The sequence below is a fragment of the Bos mutus genome, chromosome 5 (assembly GCF_027580195.1).
Source record: "Bos mutus isolate GX-2022 chromosome 5, NWIPB_WYAK_1.1, whole genome shotgun sequence".
Lineage (NCBI taxonomy): Eukaryota > Metazoa > Chordata > Mammalia > Artiodactyla > Bovidae > Bos > Bos mutus.
In genome coordinates, this window is record NC_091621.1 from 85,669,001 (window position 1) to 85,693,326 (window position 24,326).

At 37.4% G+C, this 24,326-nt stretch overlaps 1 protein-coding gene across 3 annotated transcripts in view; it reads left to right on the top strand.

The window, feature by feature from the left end:
- The window catches only part of PDE3A (phosphodiesterase 3A), a 376,263-nt gene extending 354,013 nt beyond the window's left edge, over nt 1–22,250 (top strand). For all 3 annotated transcript variants that reach the window (XM_005911912.3, XM_070371160.1, XM_070371161.1), the window contains exons 13-16: nt 1,310–1,513; nt 2,495–2,650; nt 4,607–4,859; nt 13,782–22,250. In XM_005911912.3, coding sequence (XP_005911974.3) covers nt 1,310–1,513; nt 2,495–2,650; nt 4,607–4,859; nt 13,782–14,011 — 843 coding nt within the window. In that variant the 3' untranslated portion in view covers nt 14,012–22,250. The remainder of the gene's footprint in view (nt 1–1,309; nt 1,514–2,494; nt 2,651–4,606; nt 4,860–13,781) is intronic.
- The last annotated feature ends 2,076 nt before the right edge of the window (nt 22,251–24,326 follow it).

Here is a 24,326-nt window from a genome sequence, read left to right on the forward strand (position 1 = left end):
TTCCTTTGAGATATATTATAACAAATATCATTTTTATGGCATTTTTATTGATTAGGAAGAATTAAAGATTGATTTGTTTTATTTGAGGTAAATTTTTTACCTGAACATAGTTTTCTCAAAACAGTAACTTTAAAGACGTTCCTCTAGGCACGTGCTTAAACTTCAGTCAAATATCAATCACTAAGTATCTAGGAATCTCCATCTATATAATTAAACTTTGATTTAATCAGATGGACAGACCCATTTTACTAAAGATCCCATGGTCTTATTTTTCTTTCTAGATGCTCTGGAGACTAATCTGACCCATTACTCTTTTTTGTCATGTTTGTTTTTGTCTTTTGTTCTCATCTATTTTTATCTGTTTCCATGCTCTCTCTTATAGACTAGCCTAGAGCTTTCCTTAATTAAAATTAATTTCGTTTAAGTAATTTTCCTTTCATCTGTATACAGTACGAATATCCTGATTTTTTTTTCTGACTACTTAAATTTCTTTCACTGTTTCCTCCGTACACTATGTATTTTCCCTAAACATAAGCAAATCCTTTGGCCAGCACACTTTACCGCTCAGTTTTGCTACATGTCCATGTATTTTCATTTACCTCAATATTAATTTTCATGTGCTTGGTCTCTCCTTTTTGTCCTTATACCTTTTTTTCCCTCCATCATCAATCTGCCACACTGGACTTTAGGCATTTTTTTAGGCAACTTTCTTTTGCTTCACAGCTTCCCTCAGCATTATTCGAACAAGTAGATATTTACTATATACTTTCAATTACTAGACAGAGGGTGATATTTCCTATGACTGTGAGGTAAGAATAGTTTGAATTATGGGCTTCTCAGGGATATCATAGGTCTCCCACATTGTAAGCAGACGCTTTACCGTCTGAGCCACCAAGGAAGTTCTTTATTAGTTACATGTGTTTAATTAAAAGGAAGTCATTCTTATTTCAGATGTGGGAGATAACTGAGTTACCTCTTAGGGATATTAATATATTTGCATATTTTTATGGTTAAATTCCTGTGTCTTGCAAAAAGAAGAGTAATCCGAAATAAGCTAACTCTACGCCCTTCACTTACAAGAATTTGAAATAAAATTTCAAGGAAATGAACTTAATCTTACCAAAAAAAGAAAAAATAACCAAGAAAAGTAAACAGTCAATGTACAGTAATAAGTAATTCTTAATAACTAGCTGTTACAAGGTTGCATTTCTATGTTCTATGACTAAAGATGATTCCAAATGTTTTGCATATTCTCATTTATTTTTGTTCCTAATTTAAAAAGCTGAACTCGACTCTCGTCTTTGCCTAGGCGGTGCTCTACAATGATCGCTCAGTCTTGGAGAATCATCATGCGGCTGCTGCATGGAACCTTTTCATGTCCCGGCCAGAATATAACTTCTTAGTTAACCTTGACCATGTGGAATTTAAGCATTTCCGTTTCCTTGTCATTGAAGCAATTCTGGCCACTGACCTGAAGAAACACTTCGATTTTGTTGCCAAATTTAATGCCAAGGTAACTAGATTTGTATCAGTCCTCATTTTCTGGCCACATTGAAAGATGTCATGGAATGAGAGTGTTAAAAGTCATTGCTGCCACCTCATAGATGTCGAATGTGAAAATGAAATGCAATGCGGTGTTAAACCAGAAGCAGTTATTTAGGCATTGGTCCCAGTGTGGAAACCTAATATATTGAGGTCCTGTAGGTATATATTACGGAGAAGGTAATGGCACCCCACTCCAGTACTCTTGCCTGGAAAATCCCATGGATGGAGGAGCCTGGTGAGCTGCAGTCCACAGGGTCGCTAAGAGTCGGACAAGACTGAGCAGCTTCACTTTCACTTTTCACTTTCATGCACTGGAGAAGGAAATGGCAACCCTCTCCAGTGTTCTTGCCTGGAGAATCCCAGGGACGGGGGAGCCTAGTGGGCTGCCATCTATGGGGTCGCACAGAGTCGGACACGACTGAAGCGACTTAGCAGCAGTAGCAGCAGCAGGTATATATTATACCTTGTACTGCAGAAGAATAATAGAATTCTAACTATCATTGTGATTTTGTTTTTTTTTTTTTTTTTTTTGCTCCCATCTCTGTGGAATACTAATACCTGGTAGTAGTAAAGGTCAAAAACCTGAAGCAGAATTTAATACATCAAACATATAATAAATGCCCAAATAGTAACTCAAGAAAATTTCTTATTATTTTTAGCTACAGTATTTTAGTAGTAATTTATAACACATGCTAGTATTAAATAGCATTTATTTTCAGTTCCATAATTATCTATCATTTGTTGTTATTTTTTTAGGTGAGCTATTTCACTGCTAATTTATGCAAGCCAAATAACATTATTTGAAACAGCTGAGATGTTTCTCATTACTTGGTATTCCTATCTGCACATGGTGGACAGATCGGAATACATAGTAACAAGATGATCAGTTTTCTGTAATTTATTTTCCTGTTCAACTTGTGCATTCACTTAAACTTTGTCCTTCAAACAGGTGAATGATGAAGTTGGAATAGATTGGACAAATGAAAATGATCGTCTACTGGTTTGTCAAATGTGTATAAAGTTGGCTGATATCAATGGGCCCGCTAAGAGTAAAGAGCTCCATCTTCAGTGGACGGAGGGTATTGTCAATGAATTTTATGAACAGGTAACTAATTTAACTATTTTCCTTAATCCATATTGAGGCTGCTTATAGATTCCTTAAAGCAGCAGTCCCCAACCTATTGGGCACCAGGAACTGGTTTCATGGAAGACCATTTTTCCATAGACGGGGTAGGAGATTGATTGCAGGATGATTCAAGAACATTACATTTATTGTGCACTTTATTTCTATTATTATTTCATCCCCTCCACCTCAGATTATCAAGCGTTTGATCCTGGAGGTTGGGGACCCCTGCTCTAAAGCTTCCAAAGGCTGTAAAAGTGTGATTAGTCATTTTATATTCATGATACCATGAGAAAAGGCACTGGCCAATTTTAATCAGAGGTTTAAAAAATGACAAAAATTGAACTATAGACATAAAACTCTTAAGATAAAGTTATTAAGTATTTTGATGGAAAAGGGTGTTAAGATAATAGAATGACCTCAGAAAATATTAGGAATCCCATTGAAATACTCATCAATTTTATCATAATAGAAGCTAGGTTTAAATTAATATGGATGAATGTATATCAAGTTAAGTTCATTTACTTTTCTAATAGTTTATAACAGCAGTACATGAAAAAGCTAATAAAAATAGCATTTTATTTGACACATTACCAACAGAACATGAAGGGATCTTCCCCACATGACCTTACCCCAGCCGTACTTGAAACCTTGTGTTTGGTGCTGTAAACATCTCTCATAAGAGGAATCTCAAGGTAGTGGAGATGGGTAAATGATGGGCATCAGTAGTGACCTAAAAGGCCAGGAAAGAAGTACAAATATGTACCCTTAGGAAAAACAGAAGTAATAACTCTCTTTAGATACTTAAAAGACTGACCTGCAAAATTAGGATTAGGTTTATAATGATGTTGTACAGCTTAAAGAAGATAAATTATATAAGATACAACAGGATTTGCTTTATTAAAAAGAAGACAAAAAACTTCCCTAAAAATAGACATGACTATAGCCAGTCTATAGAAGTTATAAGCAGACAGATTTTAGGTCAATGTTAAAAAGAAATTTGTATTCCCAAAGTCATCCAGAAATAAGATGAGGCCCCTTAGTAAGTAATAAATCACCATTCACCAAACATATTTAAAGAAAGAATTTTTTATGTATTATAGACAGGACTCATAAAAAAAGGTTTATACTTTCTAGAAAAGATTGTGTTTTCTTGGAACTCATTGATACTCAGTCCTGAAATATTGACTATAGATAAAATGTAAAGAAAAGCAACTTGTGATAATTCCATTACATATATAGGCATAACCATTGTTGATATTTTGGTATAATTCTTTCATTAATGTTGCTAGATAATTTCGGGCTTTCAATCTAACTTTTTCTTTAGAAAGATAAATTAGTTCAAAATAAAAACACTTATACAGTAGTACTTATACAGTAGTACTATTAAACATAGAAAAATAAGAATATCAGAAGCTATATAATCACAGAAGACATAATTCAACCCAAAGCTGGGATAAAGTACTAACTTTAATTGAGGAATAAGTTATTTTAAGCTTTCTAGGCGACAAGACCAAAAAAGGCAAACATGATAGATTATCCGGTGGATATTTATGTCTAGCATTGCCTTTTAAGATGCATTTATATTCTAACTTACACTCTGTTATAAGGAACAGTGACTAGTATGATGATAGAGATCATCTGCTGAGACATAAACCATTTCCGGTAGTTCCCCTGATTGAAAACCAAAGCCTCAGGATTACCAAAGGATAAGTAGCAACAAAGCAATCCTATAGGAATCTTAGTAATTTGGGTAAAATCTTTTAGCAGTCAAGTACAGAGAGAGTTCACACATCAATGCCCAGATTCCATCAATGCCCAGATTCTTGCATATTTGCACATTTTAGATGCCAAGTGAATGGTGACTTAATTTGTATTCTACCCTTTCCTTGTCGTTTGCCTTTCTAGTTAACCATGTTGCTACATTCCTGTTTCTAGGGTGATGAAGAGGCCAGCCTTGGGTTACCAATAAGCCCCTTCATGGACCGTTCCGCTCCTCAGTTGGCCAACCTTCAGGAATCCTTCATCTCACACATCGTGGGTCCTCTGTGCAACTCCTACGATTCAGCAGGACTGATGCCAGGGAAATGGGTGGAAGACAGCGATGAGTCAGGAGACACGGACGACCCAGAAGAGGAGGAGGAGGAAGCACCAAATGAAGAGGAAACCTGTGAAAATAATGAATCTCCAAGTGAGTCATAAAATCTTTCTCGAATGTGTTTCTCCCAGGATTGTTTTCTTACATAGGTTCTGATAAAGTTGATGCTTCTCATGAGTTACCTAGTTAAGTCCACACATCGTCTACTGAATTGATTATGGATACTCCCCTCTTCCCAAATATCATCATCATAGAAATTACAGATTATGAAATTATTATAATATCATATTCATACAAAGGTATGTTCTCTGTCATGAATTTAAAAAAAAATAAGTAGTCAAAGTCTGTTTTTCAGAGTATCTTAATGATTTAGCAGTGAAAGGAATCTCAGGTACCAACTAGACCAACAGAGGCTTTTACTGGCTTGGTGGGGAAAGATGCTGAAGTGGTAAGAGGTGGTAATCACCCACTCATTAAATGTTTATTAAGCATCTACTCTGTGCCAGGCATTTTTCCAGATACTAAACATAGAACCATGAACAAATCAGGCCAAAAAAAAAAAAATCCGTCCTTACCTTTTTTGACTTGTATTTCCAATGGGGTCAGCAGACACTAGGGAAGACTAATCAGTAAATCTATATGTTAGATGCTGATAAATGCTAGAGTTAAAGAGGATATGAAATATTGCACAGAAAGACTAATATCATGGACAAGATTGTCATGGAATATCTAAATAAGAAAGGTATTTTAAAAAAAAAAACAAAACTGAAAGAAGCAAGGGAGTGACCCATGAAAATAGTTGTGGACAAAGCATTTCAAGGAGAGAGGAAAGCCAGCCATGTAAGGTTCTGCTGTGGACATTGGCTGGGTGTTCAGGAAGCACCAAGAGAGCTGGGAGGCTGGAGCAGAGGAAGTGGGTGGGGAACAGCAGAGGGGGACAGTGGGGACCCAGATGATAGAGGGTTAGAAGGTAGGGTTCTGCAGAATGGAGTTTGGCTTTTTCTCTGAGTAAGATAGGAAGCCATCAGAGGTTTTGAACAGAAAACTTAGTTGATTCAACTTAATGTTTTAACTGGACTGCTTCAACTCTTGCATGGAAAATCTTATGGAGTTTGGGGTGAGCAAGGCTGTAAGCAGGGCAGTGTGTTAAGAGGCTCTTGAAATCATCCAAGTGAGAGATGACTGAGGCGTTGGGCCAGGGCAGTGAGAGTAGCGACAGTGAGAAGTGGTCACATCTGGTCGTTGATTTTGCAGTGTATCGTACAGCCATTCCAATCTCTTCATCTCTTGAAATATTCTCTGCTGTTACTCCTGTCTTAGGGACAAGGATAATTAGGAAAACCAATAACCTTTATAGTGACATTGCACAAATACTGTTCCTGTTTTCATGGAAATACAGTATGCAGTTTCTACCTACTTTCATCAAACACGATCTTACTGTTGGTACTTTTCAAAGCCCTTCCCAAAAATGCTACCAGTGAAAGACACCTTGATCATTTGTTCCTGTTTGTGAGCAGTCAGGAAAATGCATGACATAGTTCATTTTGGCCATCTAGTAGAGAGATAGTCTAATGTGGATATTAACCTATTTCACCATTATGTAAGTGCCCTGTTGTAAGCTCACATAAGCAGAGAAAAAGAACTCATTATTAACCATAAGCTGGGTTCAGTTCAGTTCAGTTCAGTTTAGTCGCTCAGTCGTGTCCGACTCTCTGCGACCCCATGAATCGCAGCACACCAGGCCTCGCTGTCCATCACCAACTCCCGGAGTTCACTGAGACCTACGTCCATCGAGTCAGTGATGCCATCCAGCCATCCCATCCTCTGTCATCTCCTTCTGCTCTTGCCCTGAATCCCTCCCAGCATCAGAGTCTTTTCCAATGAGTCAACTCTTTGCATGAGGTGGCCAAAGTACTGGAGTTTCAGCTTTAGCATCATTCCTTCCAAAGAAATCCCAGGGCTGATCTCCTTCAGAATGGACTGGTTGGATATCCTTGCAGTCCAAGGGACTCTCAAGAGTCTTCTCCAACACCACAGTTCAAAAGCATCAATTCTTTAGTGCTCAGCCTTCTTCACAATCCAACTCTCACATCCATACATGACCACTGAAAAAACCATAGCCTTGACTAAACGAACCTTTGTTAGCAAAGTAATGTCTCTGCTTTTGAATATGCTATCTAGGTTGGTCATAACTTTCCTTCCAAGGAGTAAGTGTCTTTTACTTTCATGGCTGCAGTCACCATCTGCAGTGATGAGATGGAGATGGAGCCCAGAAAAATAAAGTCTGACACTGTTTCCACTGTTTCCCCATCTATTTCCCATGAAGTGATGGGACCGGATGCCATGATCTTTGTTTTCTGAATGTTGAGCTTGAAGCCAACTTTTTCACTCTCCACTTTCACTTTCATCAAGAGGCTTTTGAGTTCCTCTTCACTTTCTGCCATAAGGGTGGTGTCATCTGCATATCTGAGGTTATTGATATTTCTCCCAGCAATCTGGATTCCAGTTTGTGTTTCTTCCAGTCCAGCGTTTCTCATGATGTACTCTGCATATAAGTTAAATAAACAGGGTGACAATATACAGCCTTGATGTACTTCTTTTCCTATTTGGAACCAGTCTGTTGTTCCATGTCCAGTTCTAACTGTTGCTTCCTGACCTGCATACAAATTTCTCAAGAGGCAGATCAGGTGGTCTGGTATTCCCATCTCTTTCAGAATTTTCCACAGTTTATTGTGATCCACACAGTCAAAGGCTTTGGCATAGCCAATAAAGCAGAAATAGATGTTTTTCTGGAACTCTCTTGCTTTTTCCATGATCCAGCAGATGTTGGCAATTTGGTCTATGGTTCCTCTGCCTTTTCTAAAACCAGCTTGAACATCTGGAAGTTCACGGTTCACATATTGCTGAAGCCTGGCTTGGAGAATTTTGAGCATTACTTTACTAGCGTGTGAGATGAGTGCAATTGTGCGGTAGTTTGAGCATTCTTTGGCATTGCCTTTCTTTGGGATTGGAATGAAAACTGACCTTTTCCAGTCCTGTGGCCACTGCTGAGTTTTCCAAATTTGCTGGCATATTGAGTGCAGCACTTTCACAGCATTGTCTTTCAGAATTTGGAATAGCTCAACTGGAATTCTATCACCTCCACTAACTTTGTTCATAGTGATGCTTTCTAAGGCCCACTTGACTTCACATTCCAGGATGTCTGGCTCTAGGTCAGTGATCACACTATCGTGATTATCTGGGTCGTGAAGATCTTTTTTGTACAGTTCTTAGGTGTATTCTTGCCATCTCTTCTTAATATCTTCTGCTTCTGTTAGGTCCATACCATTTCTGTCCTTTATTGAGCCCATCTTTGCCTGAAATGTTCCTTTGGTATCTCTAATTTTCTTGAAGAGATCTCTAGTCTTTCCCATTCTGTTGTTTTCCTCTATTTCTTTGCATTGATCACTGAGGAAGGCTTTCTTATTTCTTCTTGCTGTTCTTTGGAACTCTGCATTCAGATGTTTATATCTTTCCTTTTCTCCTTTGCTTTTCACTTCTCTTCTTTTCACAGCTATTTGTAAGGCCTCCCCAGACAGCCATTTTGCTTTTTTGCATTTCTTTTCCATGGGGATGGTCTTGATCCCTGTCTCCTGTACAATGTCTCGAACCTCATTCCATAGTTCTTCAGGCACTCTATCTATCAGATCTAGGCCCTTAAATCTATTTCTCACTTCCACTGTATAATCATAAGGGATTTGATTTAGGTCATACATGAATGGTCTAGTGGTTCTCCCTACTTTCTTCAATTTAAGTCTGAATTTGGCAATAAGGGGTTCATGGTGTGAGCCACAGTCAGCTCCCGGTCTTATTTTTGCTGACTATATAGAGCTTCTCCATCTTTGGCTGCAAAGAATATAATCAATCTGATTTCGGTGTTGACCATCTGGTGATGTCCATGTACAGAGTCTTCTATTGTGATGTTGGAAGAGGGTGTTTGTTATGACCAGTGCATTTTCTTGGCAAAACTATATTAGTCTTTGCCCTGCTTCATTCTGTATTCCAAGGCCAAATTTGCCTGTTACTCCAGGTGTTTCTTGACTTCCTACTTTTGCATTCCAGTCCCCTATAATGAAAAGGACATCTTTTTTGGGTGTTAGTTCTAAAAGGTCTTGGAGGTCTTCATAGAGCCGGAGAGGGGCAAATTTGGTTTTAGGTCAGATTTTTGCTTAAGTTCTTACCTATATATTAATGTTGATACAGTATGAGAGGAAAACCAGATGTTGTTTTTCTTCATTATTCTATTCTCAAGTTAATTTTATTTTATTCCTCTGATGCTTATAAAAAGATTTCTATTAAAAATTCTGTGCTGACCTTGGCATTCAGAGTTAGGAGCCAAGATAGGATTCATGGATTATTTATTCATTTTCTCATTTAATAAACATGCATGATTTTTTTTTTTTTTCATTCAGAGAGCCAGGTAATTCGCTGTCTGACTAAGGGCTGGGCAGTTTTTCCACTGAATGTTATTGGAAAGTGTGGTCAGCTTAGCTACTGGAAAAGCTTTGTTCCCATGGGCCCTACCTGATTGCTATTTGAACTCAAATACATTGAAACAACACACACATAATCTATGCATCAAGAATTAAAGAACCTAGGTTATGAAATTCAACAGGCTCAACCCGTCAACATTGGCTTTAGCAACAAATGCTAAATATCCATTTTGTCTCTGTTCTGTAGAGTTGGGTGGCCATAGTGACTCCCAGATTCTAATGTGTTACTCTCCTGATATTCCCTTTTTTAATCATGCTCACTAAAGTGGGAATGAGAATTCTGTGGATTCTGTTTACTAGTGGCTTCTAAACATCAACTGGTCACCTTACGTTAAAATTTAAGACATCATCAACAATGATTTGATAAACATAGCTTTTGAAAAATTACCTTTGAAGTTTCCCATTATAGCCAAGAAAATGATAAATATTAAGCAGCGTTAGTGTTTAGTAAAATTTGGCCACATGGAATTCTAGAAATAGAGTTGGTGACCACCCAGTTCAGCTGCCTCATTTTACAAAATCTACACTGAGTCTCAGGAGTTTAACAGACATCCCAAAGTGTAGATGGTTTCTGCAGAACCAGAATGGAAACTCAGGTTTCCTCAGTTTTAACTCTATTATTACTGACTCTTAGTAATTTTAATTTCTGAATTCATAATGACTGAGATGGTTAACTTGATTTATCCTAAAATTTAGATTTCAGAAAAAAATAAATTAAATATGCACTGATAATTTCAGCAATCTTCCTAACTTGTGATCTCTCAGGAAATACAGAATAAAATGTTTCAATATAGTATCCTAGGGAAAGAAGGCTTTTTTCCCTACATCATAATTAAATCTGAAAGATTCCTACAGTGAACTAAGAGGTTTCTAATGAAGTACTAAGCTGCATTTAGAATTTGAGCAATGAAAGGACCTTTGTTCTCATTTCAAAAGGTTCCAGTGCTGAACAATTTGGCTCCCAATACAGGCATATTTTAGACCACCTGCGGACTCTAATCTACGCAAATTTATTTGGTACAAACTCCCTTCTACGTCACCTTATTCAGTTTAATTCCAGAGAGGTTTACTGCTAAGGTTGAGCAGCCTTAATAAGAGAACAGCTGCTCTCATGGGGGCTGCCCTGAAAGGAAAAAGAAAAAAATGAGCTTTTGTTAGCTTCTTCCCTGTGAATTCACTGCCATGAATGTGTATACCTTTCAGACGGAATAGTCACCTTGAGCAGTAGAGTATGTCCTATGTCTGATTCAAGTCCATCCTTCAGCCAGTGATTCACCTATAAATGTCTTGACTCAAAGAATTAGGTTAAAAAGTATGTTAACATGTAAAGATTCTCAACAGTAACTGATCTGAACTTAACTGCAATAAAAACAATGTAGAAATAGACAAGGAGATAACTTTGGTAGAAGAGTAATTTTCAAGGTTTGCTCTTAAATATTAAATAGATGCATATATTTTATTGGCTTCTATAGAAAGAATTCAGATTGTTTTAAATTTTAGTTTATTTCCCTTGTTGAGAATCTTATAATTGAAGAAAGTGATATTATACTCCATGCGATCTGCCTGTACACATGCCTGTCACTTACCTGGAATGCTTACTCACCCAGTATATTTCATTCTCATAATTTACACATCCTTTGGGAAAAGTCGTATCTGTTCCCTCGCAGGTTGAGTACCTGATGTTGCCATACTTTGATGTGTCAGAGAGAAATTGTGCTGCATATTCTTAAAAATGACAAGGAAGACTTTCTTCAAGACTCTTGAATAGGGTCTTGAAGAAATAGGAAATAGGAAAGAGACATTAGACTCGACTGATTGAAACAAAGGCAGGAGGGTTTTTACACACTGGGATGAGCTGGTGATAAAAGTACTAAAGGACCTTAGAGGGGAGTTGGTCAATGTGATTAGGCCACTTGTGTTTGTTAATTGATTCTTATTGAAGTTAGGCTCCTTCCCTCCCATGGAGATGTGGGGGAAGGGACCCTGTCTTCCTGAATAATTGCATTTCAAAGGATTGGCTCTCAGGTCCTTGAGAAAAATGTTTCTGGGTTGTCAAACTACTGAGGCTGGGAGATTTATCTACACTACATAGGAGCAGAGCAAGAAATTGCAGTTACAAGTTTTATAAAGTAGATGCTTTAAGGAAAAAGAGATCAGGGTCCTAGAGTCTGGTAGAAACCTGTCTAAAGTTTAATGAACATGAGGGAAACATTAAGGCTCTCTCGATCACTATGCTGCTGCTGCTGCTAAGCCGCGTCAGTTGTGTCCAACTCTGTGAGACCCCATAGACGGCAGCCCACCAAGCTCTCCAGTCCCTGGGATTCTCCAGGCAAGAACACTGGAGTGGGTTGTCATTTCCTTCTCCAATGCATGAAAGTGAAAAGTGAAAGTGAAGTTGCTCAGTCGTGTCCGACTCTTAGCGACCGCATGGACTGCAGCCCACCAGGCTCCTCCGTCCATGGGATTTCCAGGCAAGAGTACTGGAGTGGGGTGCCATCGCCTTCTCCCTTGATCACTATAGGTCTATCATAAAACATAGCATGTGTATTTCAGTTTTGGTCTTCTGGGCCCTCCCTCCTATAGATGGTAAGCTCCTTCAAGGCAAACACTGAGACTCATTGGTTTTTATTTCTATAGCATCCAGAAAACTGCCATATCAGATCCTGTGTGTCATGCTCTGTTGCTAAGTCGTGTTCCACTCTTTGTGACCCCCGTGGACTGTAGCCCACCAGGCTCCTCTGTCCATGGGGTTTCCCAGGCAAGAATACTGGAGTGGGTTGCCATTTCCTTCTCCAGGGGATCTTCCTGACTCAGAGATCAAACTCACATCTCCTGCATTGCAAGTGGATTCTTTACCACTGAGCCACTAGGGAAGCCCTGCTTGTCAGTTAGCAGGTGGTAAATATAAGCTTATTCATATCATGAATAATATAATTAATATAGAAAATATTTTTTAATTCTTGCTTATGACTATGTGTATCCATTCCCCCTGTCATTCATTCAACTAATTTCCTTATGTGTCTCTATGGTTCAAAAAAAACTTAATTTAATATCCTTTTTCTGAACTGTTTTTATTTTTATTTTTTTAATTTTATTTTATTTTTAAACTTTACATAATTGTATTAGTTTTGCCAAATATCAAAACTGTTTTTAAAATTGATCTTAACATTTTATAAAGTACAAGAAAAAAATTTTTAATAAAATTGTTGAAGGAATTATCAACATTTCCACAAAAATTTTGGTTGATGGCATATCTCATAGCCATCTGCTTTGTTTGTTTGTTGTTACTATTTGTTTCTTTTTCCTTCCAGATTATACATGATAAATCATTACTGTTTCATTAAGTACCCTCAAATTGCCTTGCAGATCATCCTGGTAACTTGTATTGTTAACTGTTTAATATAGTCTCAAATCAGAATTTCCTGTGAACCACTTTTTCTTACCTTTATTATGTTTATCACTTTATTATGTCAGCACTTCACCATTTACTTGGTACTGTGGAAGAGAAACTAGAAAGAACATAATTCACTTAGTAAAACGTCTGTCCATGGAGAAGTTTACAGTCCAACATGAGAATCTTTGCCTAACTTCCAAATTCTCAGCCCGTGTCTAAAATGATCACTCAAAAGAAGGCACATTGTAATCTGGTTGCTTAGACAAGAACAGCTGCCTGCTTACGCTCTCTGCTTGGAGATTTGCCAGTCCCTGCATGTTCAACATATTCCCCAAATCTGCTTCTCACCTATTGTCTCCTTTCTCAGTTCATCTTGTCACTCACCTGTTCACATCAGAAAGCTCAGGGTTGTCTATGATTCCTCCCTTTTTTCCTCACAGTTGCCAAGTCCTGTTAATTATACCTCACAAATGTATCTCACATTTACCTATGCAACTTCATTTCCATTATCCTGATCCTAGTCCAAGCCACCATCATCATGAAGCATCCTCCCAGCTAGGTCATTTCCCTCTCTTCCTGCCACACTTTAAAGACTTTTTACAACTCAGTATAATTGTCCCTATTTGCTTACTCTCTATCTTACCATTGGAATCAAAGCTCACTGCTTAAGAGTTCGAAATTAATTTTTTTTTAGTCTACAGGAAGCATAACAGTACTATCAAAAGTGTCTTTTAAAAAAACTTTTATGAGTTGAATTGGTTGACAAAGCAAAGAACAATGTAACAAAAAATTACCCCAATAATCTAGGTGGAAATCTTGAGAGCCTGAATAGAGTGGGAGTAATAATTCCAAGATACAAACAGAACCTTGTATTGGATATTACCAGATGTCAAATACTGTTCACAGTACATCTCAAGGATACAGTAATGCTTCTTGCCATCTTCCTCTTACTTCCCCACTCTCAAAAATGATTATTATATACACATCAAGTGTATACATATCATTTGGTACTTAACTCCTATGAATAAGATGGAAAAACTGCCATGTACTTAACACACAAATAAGTAGTCTAATTTGGTGCTTTCTCAGGAAAGAAAATTTTCAAAAGGAGGAAAGTCTACTGTCAAATTACTCAGCACCTCCTGCAGAACCACAAGATGTGGAAGAAAGTCATTGAGGAGGAACAGCGGTTGGCGGGCACAGAGGACCAGTCCCCCCAGCAGCATCCCTCAGAACAGATCCAGGCCATCAGGGAAGAAGACGAAGAAAAGGGGAAGCAGAAAGGAGAGGAGACCCCAGCCCCAAAGCCAAACCAGTGACAATGGATAGGATGAGCTATGTTTCCAAACAGAGTTACTTGTCACACAGACTCTTTTCAAGCCAGCACAATACTTAGACACAACACTGTAGAAATACAAGAAGATGGGCAAATGGCTACGGCATTTTGGGATTCTTCGCATTTTATGTGTTTATTTTTACAGTGAGGTACATGACTTAAAAAACTCTCGCTCAGAGAAGCTTTCACATTGTAACACCAGCTTCCAAGGATTTTTTTTTTTAAAGGAAGAAGTATATATGTGTGTGTGTATATAAGCTGTCACGTAGATCCATGTAAAACATATTCACAGACACACATGCAAACACAGACACACTGAAAGCTGGGATTCCTGGCCCCACAACTTAGTAACATTCATATTAAGATATATAGTGGTCACTGTGATATAATAAATCATAAAGGAAAACAAATGAAGGAAAACAAATCACAAAGGAGATGGTGCGGCTTAGCCCAGAAGCAGTACAGCAAATGAAGTTATGACTAAGGAGCGTTTGCTCTTAGTCCTGAGGGATGAAAGCTCCAGAGCGTTGTTTGAATTCTGATACATCCTGCCAACATTGTATGCGTGTGTGTGAGAGAGAGACAGAAGTGATGCTCAGGTGTATGTACATTTGTGTGCACTAAAGAGAGAATTGGCTTTGGTGGTTCACAGCATGGCTGCAGCAGACGACTCAGCACAGGTGAACAAACAGGATGAAGTGCACTCTGGAGTGTCTCCGCCTCTATCTGGCTTCAGTAGAAGCCCCTCTGCAGACGGAGGGAATTAGCAGGATGAGGGAAGGACAGGGCCACAGGTCTGGTTCTCCTGCCGTCACCAGCCTTAAGCCCGGAAGACCAAGGCATTTTCCAGTCTAGTCGCCGAATGAATGTATACGAGCTGTTTGTGAGTGTGTCTGCCATTCACCTAAGATCAATTCGCCATGGAAGGGGATGGCATTCTTTACACAGAAACACCTCAGAAGGAGCTGGAGTCAGGTCTTTTCATCAGGTGAGAATTCTAAAAGGTAGCCAGAGAAGACCTGGGAAACGACTCTTCACTGGGCTCTCCCATGTCTTAATTTGCTGCAAAATGTGTGGTAGGAAAAGAAAGAAAGGAAGGCAAACAGAAACCCACTCTGGGATAGACGGTGAGAGATGAAGGGGAAAATTTTCAACCTAGGGTTTGGTATTTATTGACATAGTGAAAGCCTGATTCTTGGCGGCCGTTGAAGGTTGACTTTTAGTTGGCTAAAGTTGCATGGACAACCCTGTTGTATTCCATGAGGGGTGTGATGGGGTGGCTTATATCTGCAGCCTGGCCCATTGTCATGTTTCTTTTGGCAGGGAGGACTCAAGAGGGATTTGGGGGATTGGGCCTATCATTGAAAGTCTTTTTTTTGTTTGTTTTTGGTTTGTTTATCTACACTTGTTTATGTTGTGAGCCAAACCTCTATTTAAAAAAGTTGATACTCACTTTCAATATTTTATTTCATATTATTATATATTTGTCATTAATAGTTATCTTGATGTAAATATAAAGATTTGTGTTTCTGTAGATAGATAACTTTTTTTTTTTAAGGGAAAAGGGAAACATTTTTATAAAGTTCTATTTTAATCACCATTTTTATACATTGTAGCTATCTCCAAACCCAGTAAGAGTGATGGTTCATTTGCATGAGGTCTATGAACACCCACTCATCTACCTGTTCTAATTTAAATAATCATCTGATACAGTTATTTTATGCCAATTAAATGAGGATGCTGCAAACAACGTTTTTTCACTAGTAAGTAACTTCCGGTAACTCTTGGATCCGTGTCTCCCAAGCAAAAGACCGTCTTAATCCCGAATGTTTATAATCAGTGTCCCTTTCTTCCCAAGACTTTTTGCTCATAACTTTTCCTTCAGTACAGCACTATATTCAAGCCTGTTCATCATCTAAACAACCTTAGCTTCCAGTAAATCTAACTTGTAATTTCTACTTTTTATTTCCTCTGAAATCATAGAAAAGAGTGTTTACATTGAAATGCCTTTGTTTCTCATGAATGGATACTCTTCCCTTCTAAAACAATGATTATACAATAATCCATGGCATTCTTAAAGTAAAGCAAACATAGTACATTCAAAAATAAAGTTTCAAGGCAACTTTCCGAATAAGTAGGAAAATGAGAAAATGATCAGATGCATGTAGGTTCTACCTAAATGAGATTTATTTTTTTTTAGTCAATACCAGGTCTTCATTATTTAGGACTTACTGAGTATTTCCCCCTTGTCTTGCCTGTGTGTCCCTATGTTTGCAAAACTTACTGTGAGTCAAATACATTTCCCAAGCAAATTTAACTATTTTCCTTTCGTTGCAAATAACAGAAGGATTTAGAAAAGCACTTATATTCACATACCTCTTATATCTAATTACTTAACAAAGTTAATCTTTTCCCCTGCTCCAAATACCATAAATATAAAAGTCAAGGGGAAAAAAAGGTGTTGAGCAAGTTGAATGGCAGCAAAATACTTCTAAATTCATAACCGTGTATTGGTGGTTTCATCAAAGCTCGGTAACCCCAGCTAGGAGCCAACCTGGCTGCCAGAGTAGACGTCTAAGCACGTGGCCTGATTTTCGTTTTGTTTAAAGTACGTGAAATAATGATAGCTGAAGCAGTGAGAACCTCTTCATTCCAGAACTGTGCTCATTAGTCCAGGCAGATTAACCATTTGATCTTCCAAGATAAATTGCCCATGTGTTAAAGCTAAAAGTCAGTTCAAAAAAAGGAATGGAGATTCATCAAGTGTGTAACTTTCATACGACCCCTACCTACATCCCAAAGGATGCCGAGGGACATGAAAAGATACTTTCTGCTAGTGATGGTCTCCCTGTCCTTGGCGACAGCAATATTACAGTGTTCCCTTCCAGCTCCAAAGCTTACTTCCTGTGGTGCCATTGTATTTGTTGCAACTTACTACATTTTTATATGAGCCTAATTATAGGTGCCATTAGATAAACTCAGGTCTTACAAATGAAGGAACGTCCAGCCCTCTTACGGAAAAGGAGAATTGTATGGACAGCCATGAAGTTAATGGTAGGAAAAGTAGGAATTGGTTACCTTGATGCTTGTGGTCGCTCCCTGTTCAGTAAAAGACCAGGTATACTAAATATGTCACCAATATCATTTCCTGCATGCTGATAGAATGTCTTTCTGGTTATCAATCTAAGCCAACCCTGAGGATATATTGTTTCCTTGGTGAAAACACCACTTTAGCATATTTTTAAACTATAATTTGTTTTTGTAATTTACATAAGACCTGGTTTTGCTCTTAGTCGAAAATGAAGACAGTAGCTCTGTACAGGGATTTATCTATGTTGGTCTTCATCTGAGAAGTGAAGGAATTTCCTCATGTTATGTTTAAGAAAATATCTACTTTCTAAACACAAAAATCCCCATTATGTCTGTTCTGTTTTGATGGAATTCCTGAACAAATCCTAACCATTGCAGTCCCAGTAAAACTAAAGATAAGGCATTGTATGTCAAGTAGGCTTCATTGCACGTATGTATTGTCATTTCCTCACGCCCTTGCCTCTCTACAATTTGCAGTGTCCCGTGTCACCTTCCCAGAGAACTTTCATTGAAGGTAAAAGCTGTGCAAAAGGCATGAGACTCAGGCCTATTCTTTGTCTAAATGATGAAAAAAATATAAATTATTTTCTAAGTAATAAAGATATGAAAATTATCATTGTAAATAAAGTCTAAAGTTTGAAACAACTGCTTTTCAAATGTGAACTATTTGTGTTATGAACAACTGGCAAATGATGAGTTAAAAAAACATTTCTGCTTTAGGAGGTATTTTGGGTGCTTTCATGTTAGTATAGGGATCTCTACTGTCCTTGTCATTTACAAAATTTCTAAAATAATAGTGAAAGCCACAATAAGGGTCTTATAATCCTACTCTTCCATTCTGATTCCTGCTTAATACTTTTCCTTTTTTCAAACTGGCAGAAGACTCCAGTAAAACAGAGTCTGTACACTTTCATAGTCTAGAGTGAATAAAATTCTCCATATAATAATCAGCTAGTGAGTGTGGGGGAAAAAAAATCAATAAAATTTCAAATGCTAATAGCTCACTTCCCGATATCTGAGCACTACAATGTCTGTATGCTCTCAGACCAAACTGAATTCCTTTCATCTGCCTTCTCTCCTAACATGCAGCAGAATACTGCATAACCATTGTTCTAGGTCATCCATTTCTTTCATGATTTCTCTATGAAATAAAACTATGACCTTGCTGATACTGTCTGTCCATCCAAATGGAACTCTAGGAGACCAAGGTCTTTCCTGGTGGTCCAGTGGTTAAGATTCCACACTTCCAATGCAGGGGGTTGTGGTGTGGGTTCGTTCCCTGGTCGGCAAAGAAAGATCCCACATGCTGCACTGCATGACCACACTCCCCCCACCCCCTGCCAAAATAGAACAATTGGCCATTTTAGGTGACAAACATTCTGGAATTAAACCATGCTTAGCATTTCTAATCAGAGGGAAATATACCAGTTTTAGGTCTTATATTCTTTTGTTCCTCCAGAAAATACTCAAATTCTTATTGTGAATTTGAGGATAAAGTAATTAAGCACTGAGTCAAAGAACAAGCAGTGCATTAGATAATGAATTTAAATTGAGGTTTGCATGAGTATTTGTGGCTTGTCACGAGTGAGCCATGGCTAGGGAGGAACAAGGACATGTTTTTCAATCTATATTATGCACCAGAGATGCTAGCTCATTTGTGCTGCCATGTAACACAGTTCATTTGTTAAAGTGTTGCTGCTTTTACCTCATCTGAACTGATCTTTATGTTCACACTATCAAATCATCCTAACAGCAGGTTAACAATGTTGACAAAAAATAATTGAACATTTTGTTGCTAAATATGTTTGAAAATAGAAAACTGAAGATTAAGGCATTATTTACTTGGTGGAACTCAATATCATGATCCAAAAAATACTAATCTGGTATAAATTGTTTTTATATTCCATACAGTAAGACCATATGAGGCTCTTATGAATCCAAATTCCCCATCTAAAGGCAGCTAGTTATTTTCCCTGTCATACTTATAAGGTTGATTATATTGATAGGCATTGATATCATGGATTTCTACTTCCCTGAGAAGTTGTGGAGCAAAGAAGAAAAGGCAAGCCTTATTATTGATAAGAAATACTGAATATGTCCACGTTCAGACAAATTTTCTCAATTGTTTCACATTAAGAAGTGATTCTTTAATCATGCACATAATTCAAACAAAAAATGCTTCAAAGAGAATAATATTAAATCATCATACATACCTACTATAAAGAATGTTAAATTTCAGTATTTGAAACAAAGCTTTTAATCAATTCATATGAAACCCACAAAATGATATTTCATAGTGTAGAGATGCTAAATGTTTTGCTATAATCAGAACTACTATTATGTAACAGAAAACTAGAAAAAATATTTAATTCTTTGTCCAATACTCTGTGTGCCTCAGGGAGGAAAATATTTTATGAAGAGTCCAGTAAATACATGAAATAGATAAAAATAAATTTAGTTCCCATAATTTAATTAGATTTAGGGTATAGAGCCTGAATTATCCCAAGAAAGAGAAATGCATTATCTAGCAATTTGTCGTGGTTAGCAACTTCACTTTCCCTTTTCACTTTCATGCATTAGAGAAGGAAATAGCAACCCACTCCAGTGTTCTTGCCTGGAGAATCCCAGGGACGGGGGAGCCTGGTGGGCTGCCGTCTATGGGGTCGCATAGAGTCGGATACGACTGAAGTGACTTAGCAGCAGCAACAGGTTGTTTTAAGATAAATGTTAGTCACTCAGGCATGCCCAACTCTGTGACCCCATGGACGGCAGCCCACCAGGCTCCTCTGTACATGGGATTTTCCAGGCAAGGATACTGGAATTGGTTGCCATTTCCTTCTCCAGGGGATCTTCCCGACCCAGGGATCAAACCAGGGTCTTCTGAACTGCAGGCAGATTTTTTACCAAGTGAGCTAGGAGGGAAGCCCTTGTTTTAAGATAAATGATTTACTAATGTAGATTGTATTTCACTAAATTCTAACACAGTTAAGAACCCAAATACTTATCTTCATTACTGAGAAAAATTAAATCTTACTAATCTTTCACAGAGCAAGCACTGACCAGTTAATAAACCACACACACTACAAGACTGATCAAATGGTAGGTTAAAATTTGAAATTCACAAGTATAAAAGTAATTTAAAAAATATTTTGAAGCATAAATGCTTTAAATTTTTGGTGTAAGTAGAAATATCTATTTCAAATGAAACACACAAATTTTTTTGACCAAAAAAAGTCAAATTATAGGGAAAAAGTATAACTTATCTCCAGTTTTACTTGTCTAACTCAAAATTAGTACAGGAAAAATCCATCAGAAATTCTCTTCTCCTATGATAAGGAGAAAGAGGACTTTCACCTCATTTTAATGCACTACCCTAGTTTCATCATGCAGCCTAATGGTACTAAAAACCAAAAAAAAAAAAAAAAAAAAAAAAAGCAGTGGATTGGGAGTAAACACTGCACAAAACTTGAAGGCTCATCCCAGGACCCCTCTCCATCTTTTTTCTGGCAAACCAATTTAGTTCTTAGTTACTCTAGAGCAAAGGGACTTAATGGATCCATATTTCAACCCTGACTTCCTTTTACAATCAGCACTTACACACACATTTTGCAATGTGAACTAGCCCTTGGCTGCTTGAATACTTTTTGAAGGGAGGGATTTTTTTTTTAATCTAGTAATTTTTCTTGCTATATAATAACAAAATATTCATATAGTTTAATGTGAAATTAAAAGTAATTATCTAAAGATGTTTTCTTTGTGTATATTGGTTGTTAGTTGATATAATTTTCCATCACTTTTCTTTTGAAAGTTGATTATATTTATGACTCAAAAATACATATTATACCAGATATTTCATTTTAGCTACGTATAAGCGTAATCCAGTACTACAGTATTTCTATCTTTAAATAACAACCCTGACGTATCTATTTATCACCTGTCAGTGGAGTTTCAATGGCTTGACATTAAGTATATATTTGTTAATTAGTTTTAAAAAATCACTATTTTAATACTCTGTAAAATATGTGCATGGGATATTTTGCTATATTTGCTTAACTGGTAAATGGCAGTTTTTGCCATTTATGAATGTCAGTTCATTTCCTAATACATTCTCACAGAAGAATGCATACTGTTTCTATTTCAACAAGAATAGTGTTTTAGTTGACAAGCACTGGAAATAAATTATCTCTAATTCCAATTACCCCCTAATATTTCTTGCTACAGATTTTTTTTGTCATACAAATCACAAAATGAAATTGGTGCTCCTTCAGATATTCTGAAATTTGCAATGCAAAATAATGAAAACAAGACTCTCCCTGGCTTTTTATAATAATATTAAGATATGCAACTGAAAGAACTTTAACTCAGAGTATTTTGGGTTTGGACTGGTTTGGTTAAATTGATTTGGGTTTTGGTGTTAAAATATGTTGTGATTCTTGGTGGGGCAGTTGCTCTGATCAGTCATTACCTCTTCCTGACAAAAACTTTCATTGAAAAGTTCAAATTAGCATGTCCCAAATATTTGTCTCTGTATCATTTTTAAACCAGAGAGTATTGAATTAATTTAATTTAGTATTCCTAAAAAGCAATATTTTCAAATAACTACCAAAGTAACACTGTAAGGGATGTCATTTGTACATGATGATGATTTTTAATAATGTAATGCTCATCAATCTTGACAAACCTGAATATGTTTGTTAATAACTTTCCAAATTTATCAGCTTTTAAAAAGAAGAGAATGAGGCATTGAACTTAAATTATCATTTTGCAGTTGAAATAAATATTGTCTTCTCACCTGTATCTTGCACTTAATATATGTAGCAATACTTTGTATTGTCCTATAACAAGTATTTGTTAAGTGACCTAGTTAATGACTGATAAATGTTTTGTAAAAAGTAGAATCTGTACAGAAAAAAAATTAGATAAATTGTATTTATTTTTATTATTTTTTAGCTTAGACACTATAATGATGCTCCTTTTTAGCCAGAATTACTGGAAGTGCCTCTTGGTTTTATATAGGTTATATATATTAATGTTATAGTAAATATATACTCAAAATTATTAGAATTGTGTCACACATGATTGATGTGGATGTTACAATGTGAAGACAATGTATAATATAAATATTCTGTGGTATCATGTATGATGTAGTCATTTCTATAACCAAAGCTCTCCATTCAGTTTCAAAAGCATCCTTTCTTCTCATATTCAAATACAGTAGCCTGTACCCAGCCTACACTGTAATGCTGCATTTAGCCTTCCTACAACTTCCAAGGACTGCTGGAGACTTCTATTCCCATGGTTACATACCTCTTCCTAACACTGATGAATTCTTAGCTGCATTAATCTTCATCTAACTTTCTTCAGCTAAACTTATAGCCACCCAAGATATCTACCCTCTAATCCCTGAGAAACTGTAAACATGTAAAATTACTGTGTCCTTTCTCTAACTGAATAGTTAGCACCAAAACCAAGATAACCAGATTTCTGATAGTTAGCTTCCAAGTCCTATAAAATACACAGTGCTGCCATTTATACCATGAATGCAACAATCTATCCTAGATTGTCTATGAATATCCAGTGTATCTGAGTATTTGTTGTACAGACTCAGTATTGGTTTTGTTCTGTGAAGATAAAAAGTTTACAAAACTTTGAATGATTTGAAAACACTCAAATAGAGTTCTCTGAAACAAACAAAAGCAAAATGCAATTTCTATTCAAAGGTCCCAAGGAATCAATTCTTCAATCTACACAGATCAATTTCCCCATGACCTATGAAACAAAATTCCAATGTCTAAGCCTGTTATATTCAAAGCTCCCTTCATTCTGGCCTCAAACCATTCCCCCATCTAAAGGAACAAGCTATTTATTATTTATATTCCTCTATCTTAGGCAAATCAATTTAGTGGGGTATTTTCACACTCTGTATAGATATATTATCTTTCTCCCTTTATGCATACACTCACATACATAACACACACCCACACACACACAAATTCTTCCAACTAGACACAACACAACAGGACTAAATTGACTATGTTTCTTGAGTTCTGCACTCTATCCATCTCCCAATTCTCTTATAGTGATACTCTGGTCCTTACAGAAAGGAGATAATAAGTAGGTAGTCCAATCTTAACTTTCATCTCCTTCTTGCATTAGGTGCTACCAAACCGGCCTTAGATAGGGAAGTTAATTTATGTGATGAGGTAAGGATGATAGGCAAATTATAATGAAGCCTGAGATCCAGGACAGAGGAGAGGGTTGGCCAAGGTCATGGCCTAAAATAGCCTCAGAGAGCAGCTCAGTATGTCCTTGGGCATACTAATCCACACCTGATCCAACTCTACAGATCACTCCTGCTCCCACTGAGCCACATGAGGTGGAGCTTGTGAAATGGGTACCACACCCTGACCAATGAAAAGAAAAAACAGAATTAGTTCTTACATAATTAGAAAAACTTCTACCCATTTGGTTATAAGCAACAGTCTTGCTTCTTTTAAATCCCGGAACCACTCCATGTCCAATTCATTCTTTCTTATACCATTACTGGCTTAAGAAAGGAGACCCAGGGTCTTCCTGGTGGCTCAGTGGTAAAGAATTCGCCTGCCAATTCTCTCCCTGTCTCTCACAGGAGACACAGGTTCAATCCCTGATCCAGGAAAATCTCACATGCAGCAGAGCCTGTGCTCTAGAGCCTGGGAGCCACACTACTGAGCCTGTGTACCCTGGAGCCCATGCCCCACAACCAGAGAAGCCACCACAGTGAGAAGCCTGCACGTCACAGCTACAGAGTAGCCCCCACTCGTGGCACCTAGAGAAAAACGCTTGCAGCAACAAAAACCCAGCACAGCCAAAAATTAAAAAAATAAACAGCTCTTTAAAAAAATAAAGACCCAGGTCCACCTCTGCTGTAATCTGACAGATGTGAAGAGTTGTTGAGTGGCCCGTGCTGTTTTCTGGAATCATCTGGGCTACTAGGACCAGACAGAGTGGGATGGGAGAGGGGAGTGTCGCTTCACACTTACAGTTACAGTCAGGGGATGGAATAGCTCCTCCTCCATTGTCAAAGTGACTGGCTTTTCCCCACCAGATGCCAAAGGTGAATTCATAGAAGGCTTGGACTCTATCCTTCAGGGACTTCAAAGTAGATAAAGATGATATATTAGTGTTCTATTTCTGCCATAAGAAATTACCACAAAATTCGTAACTTA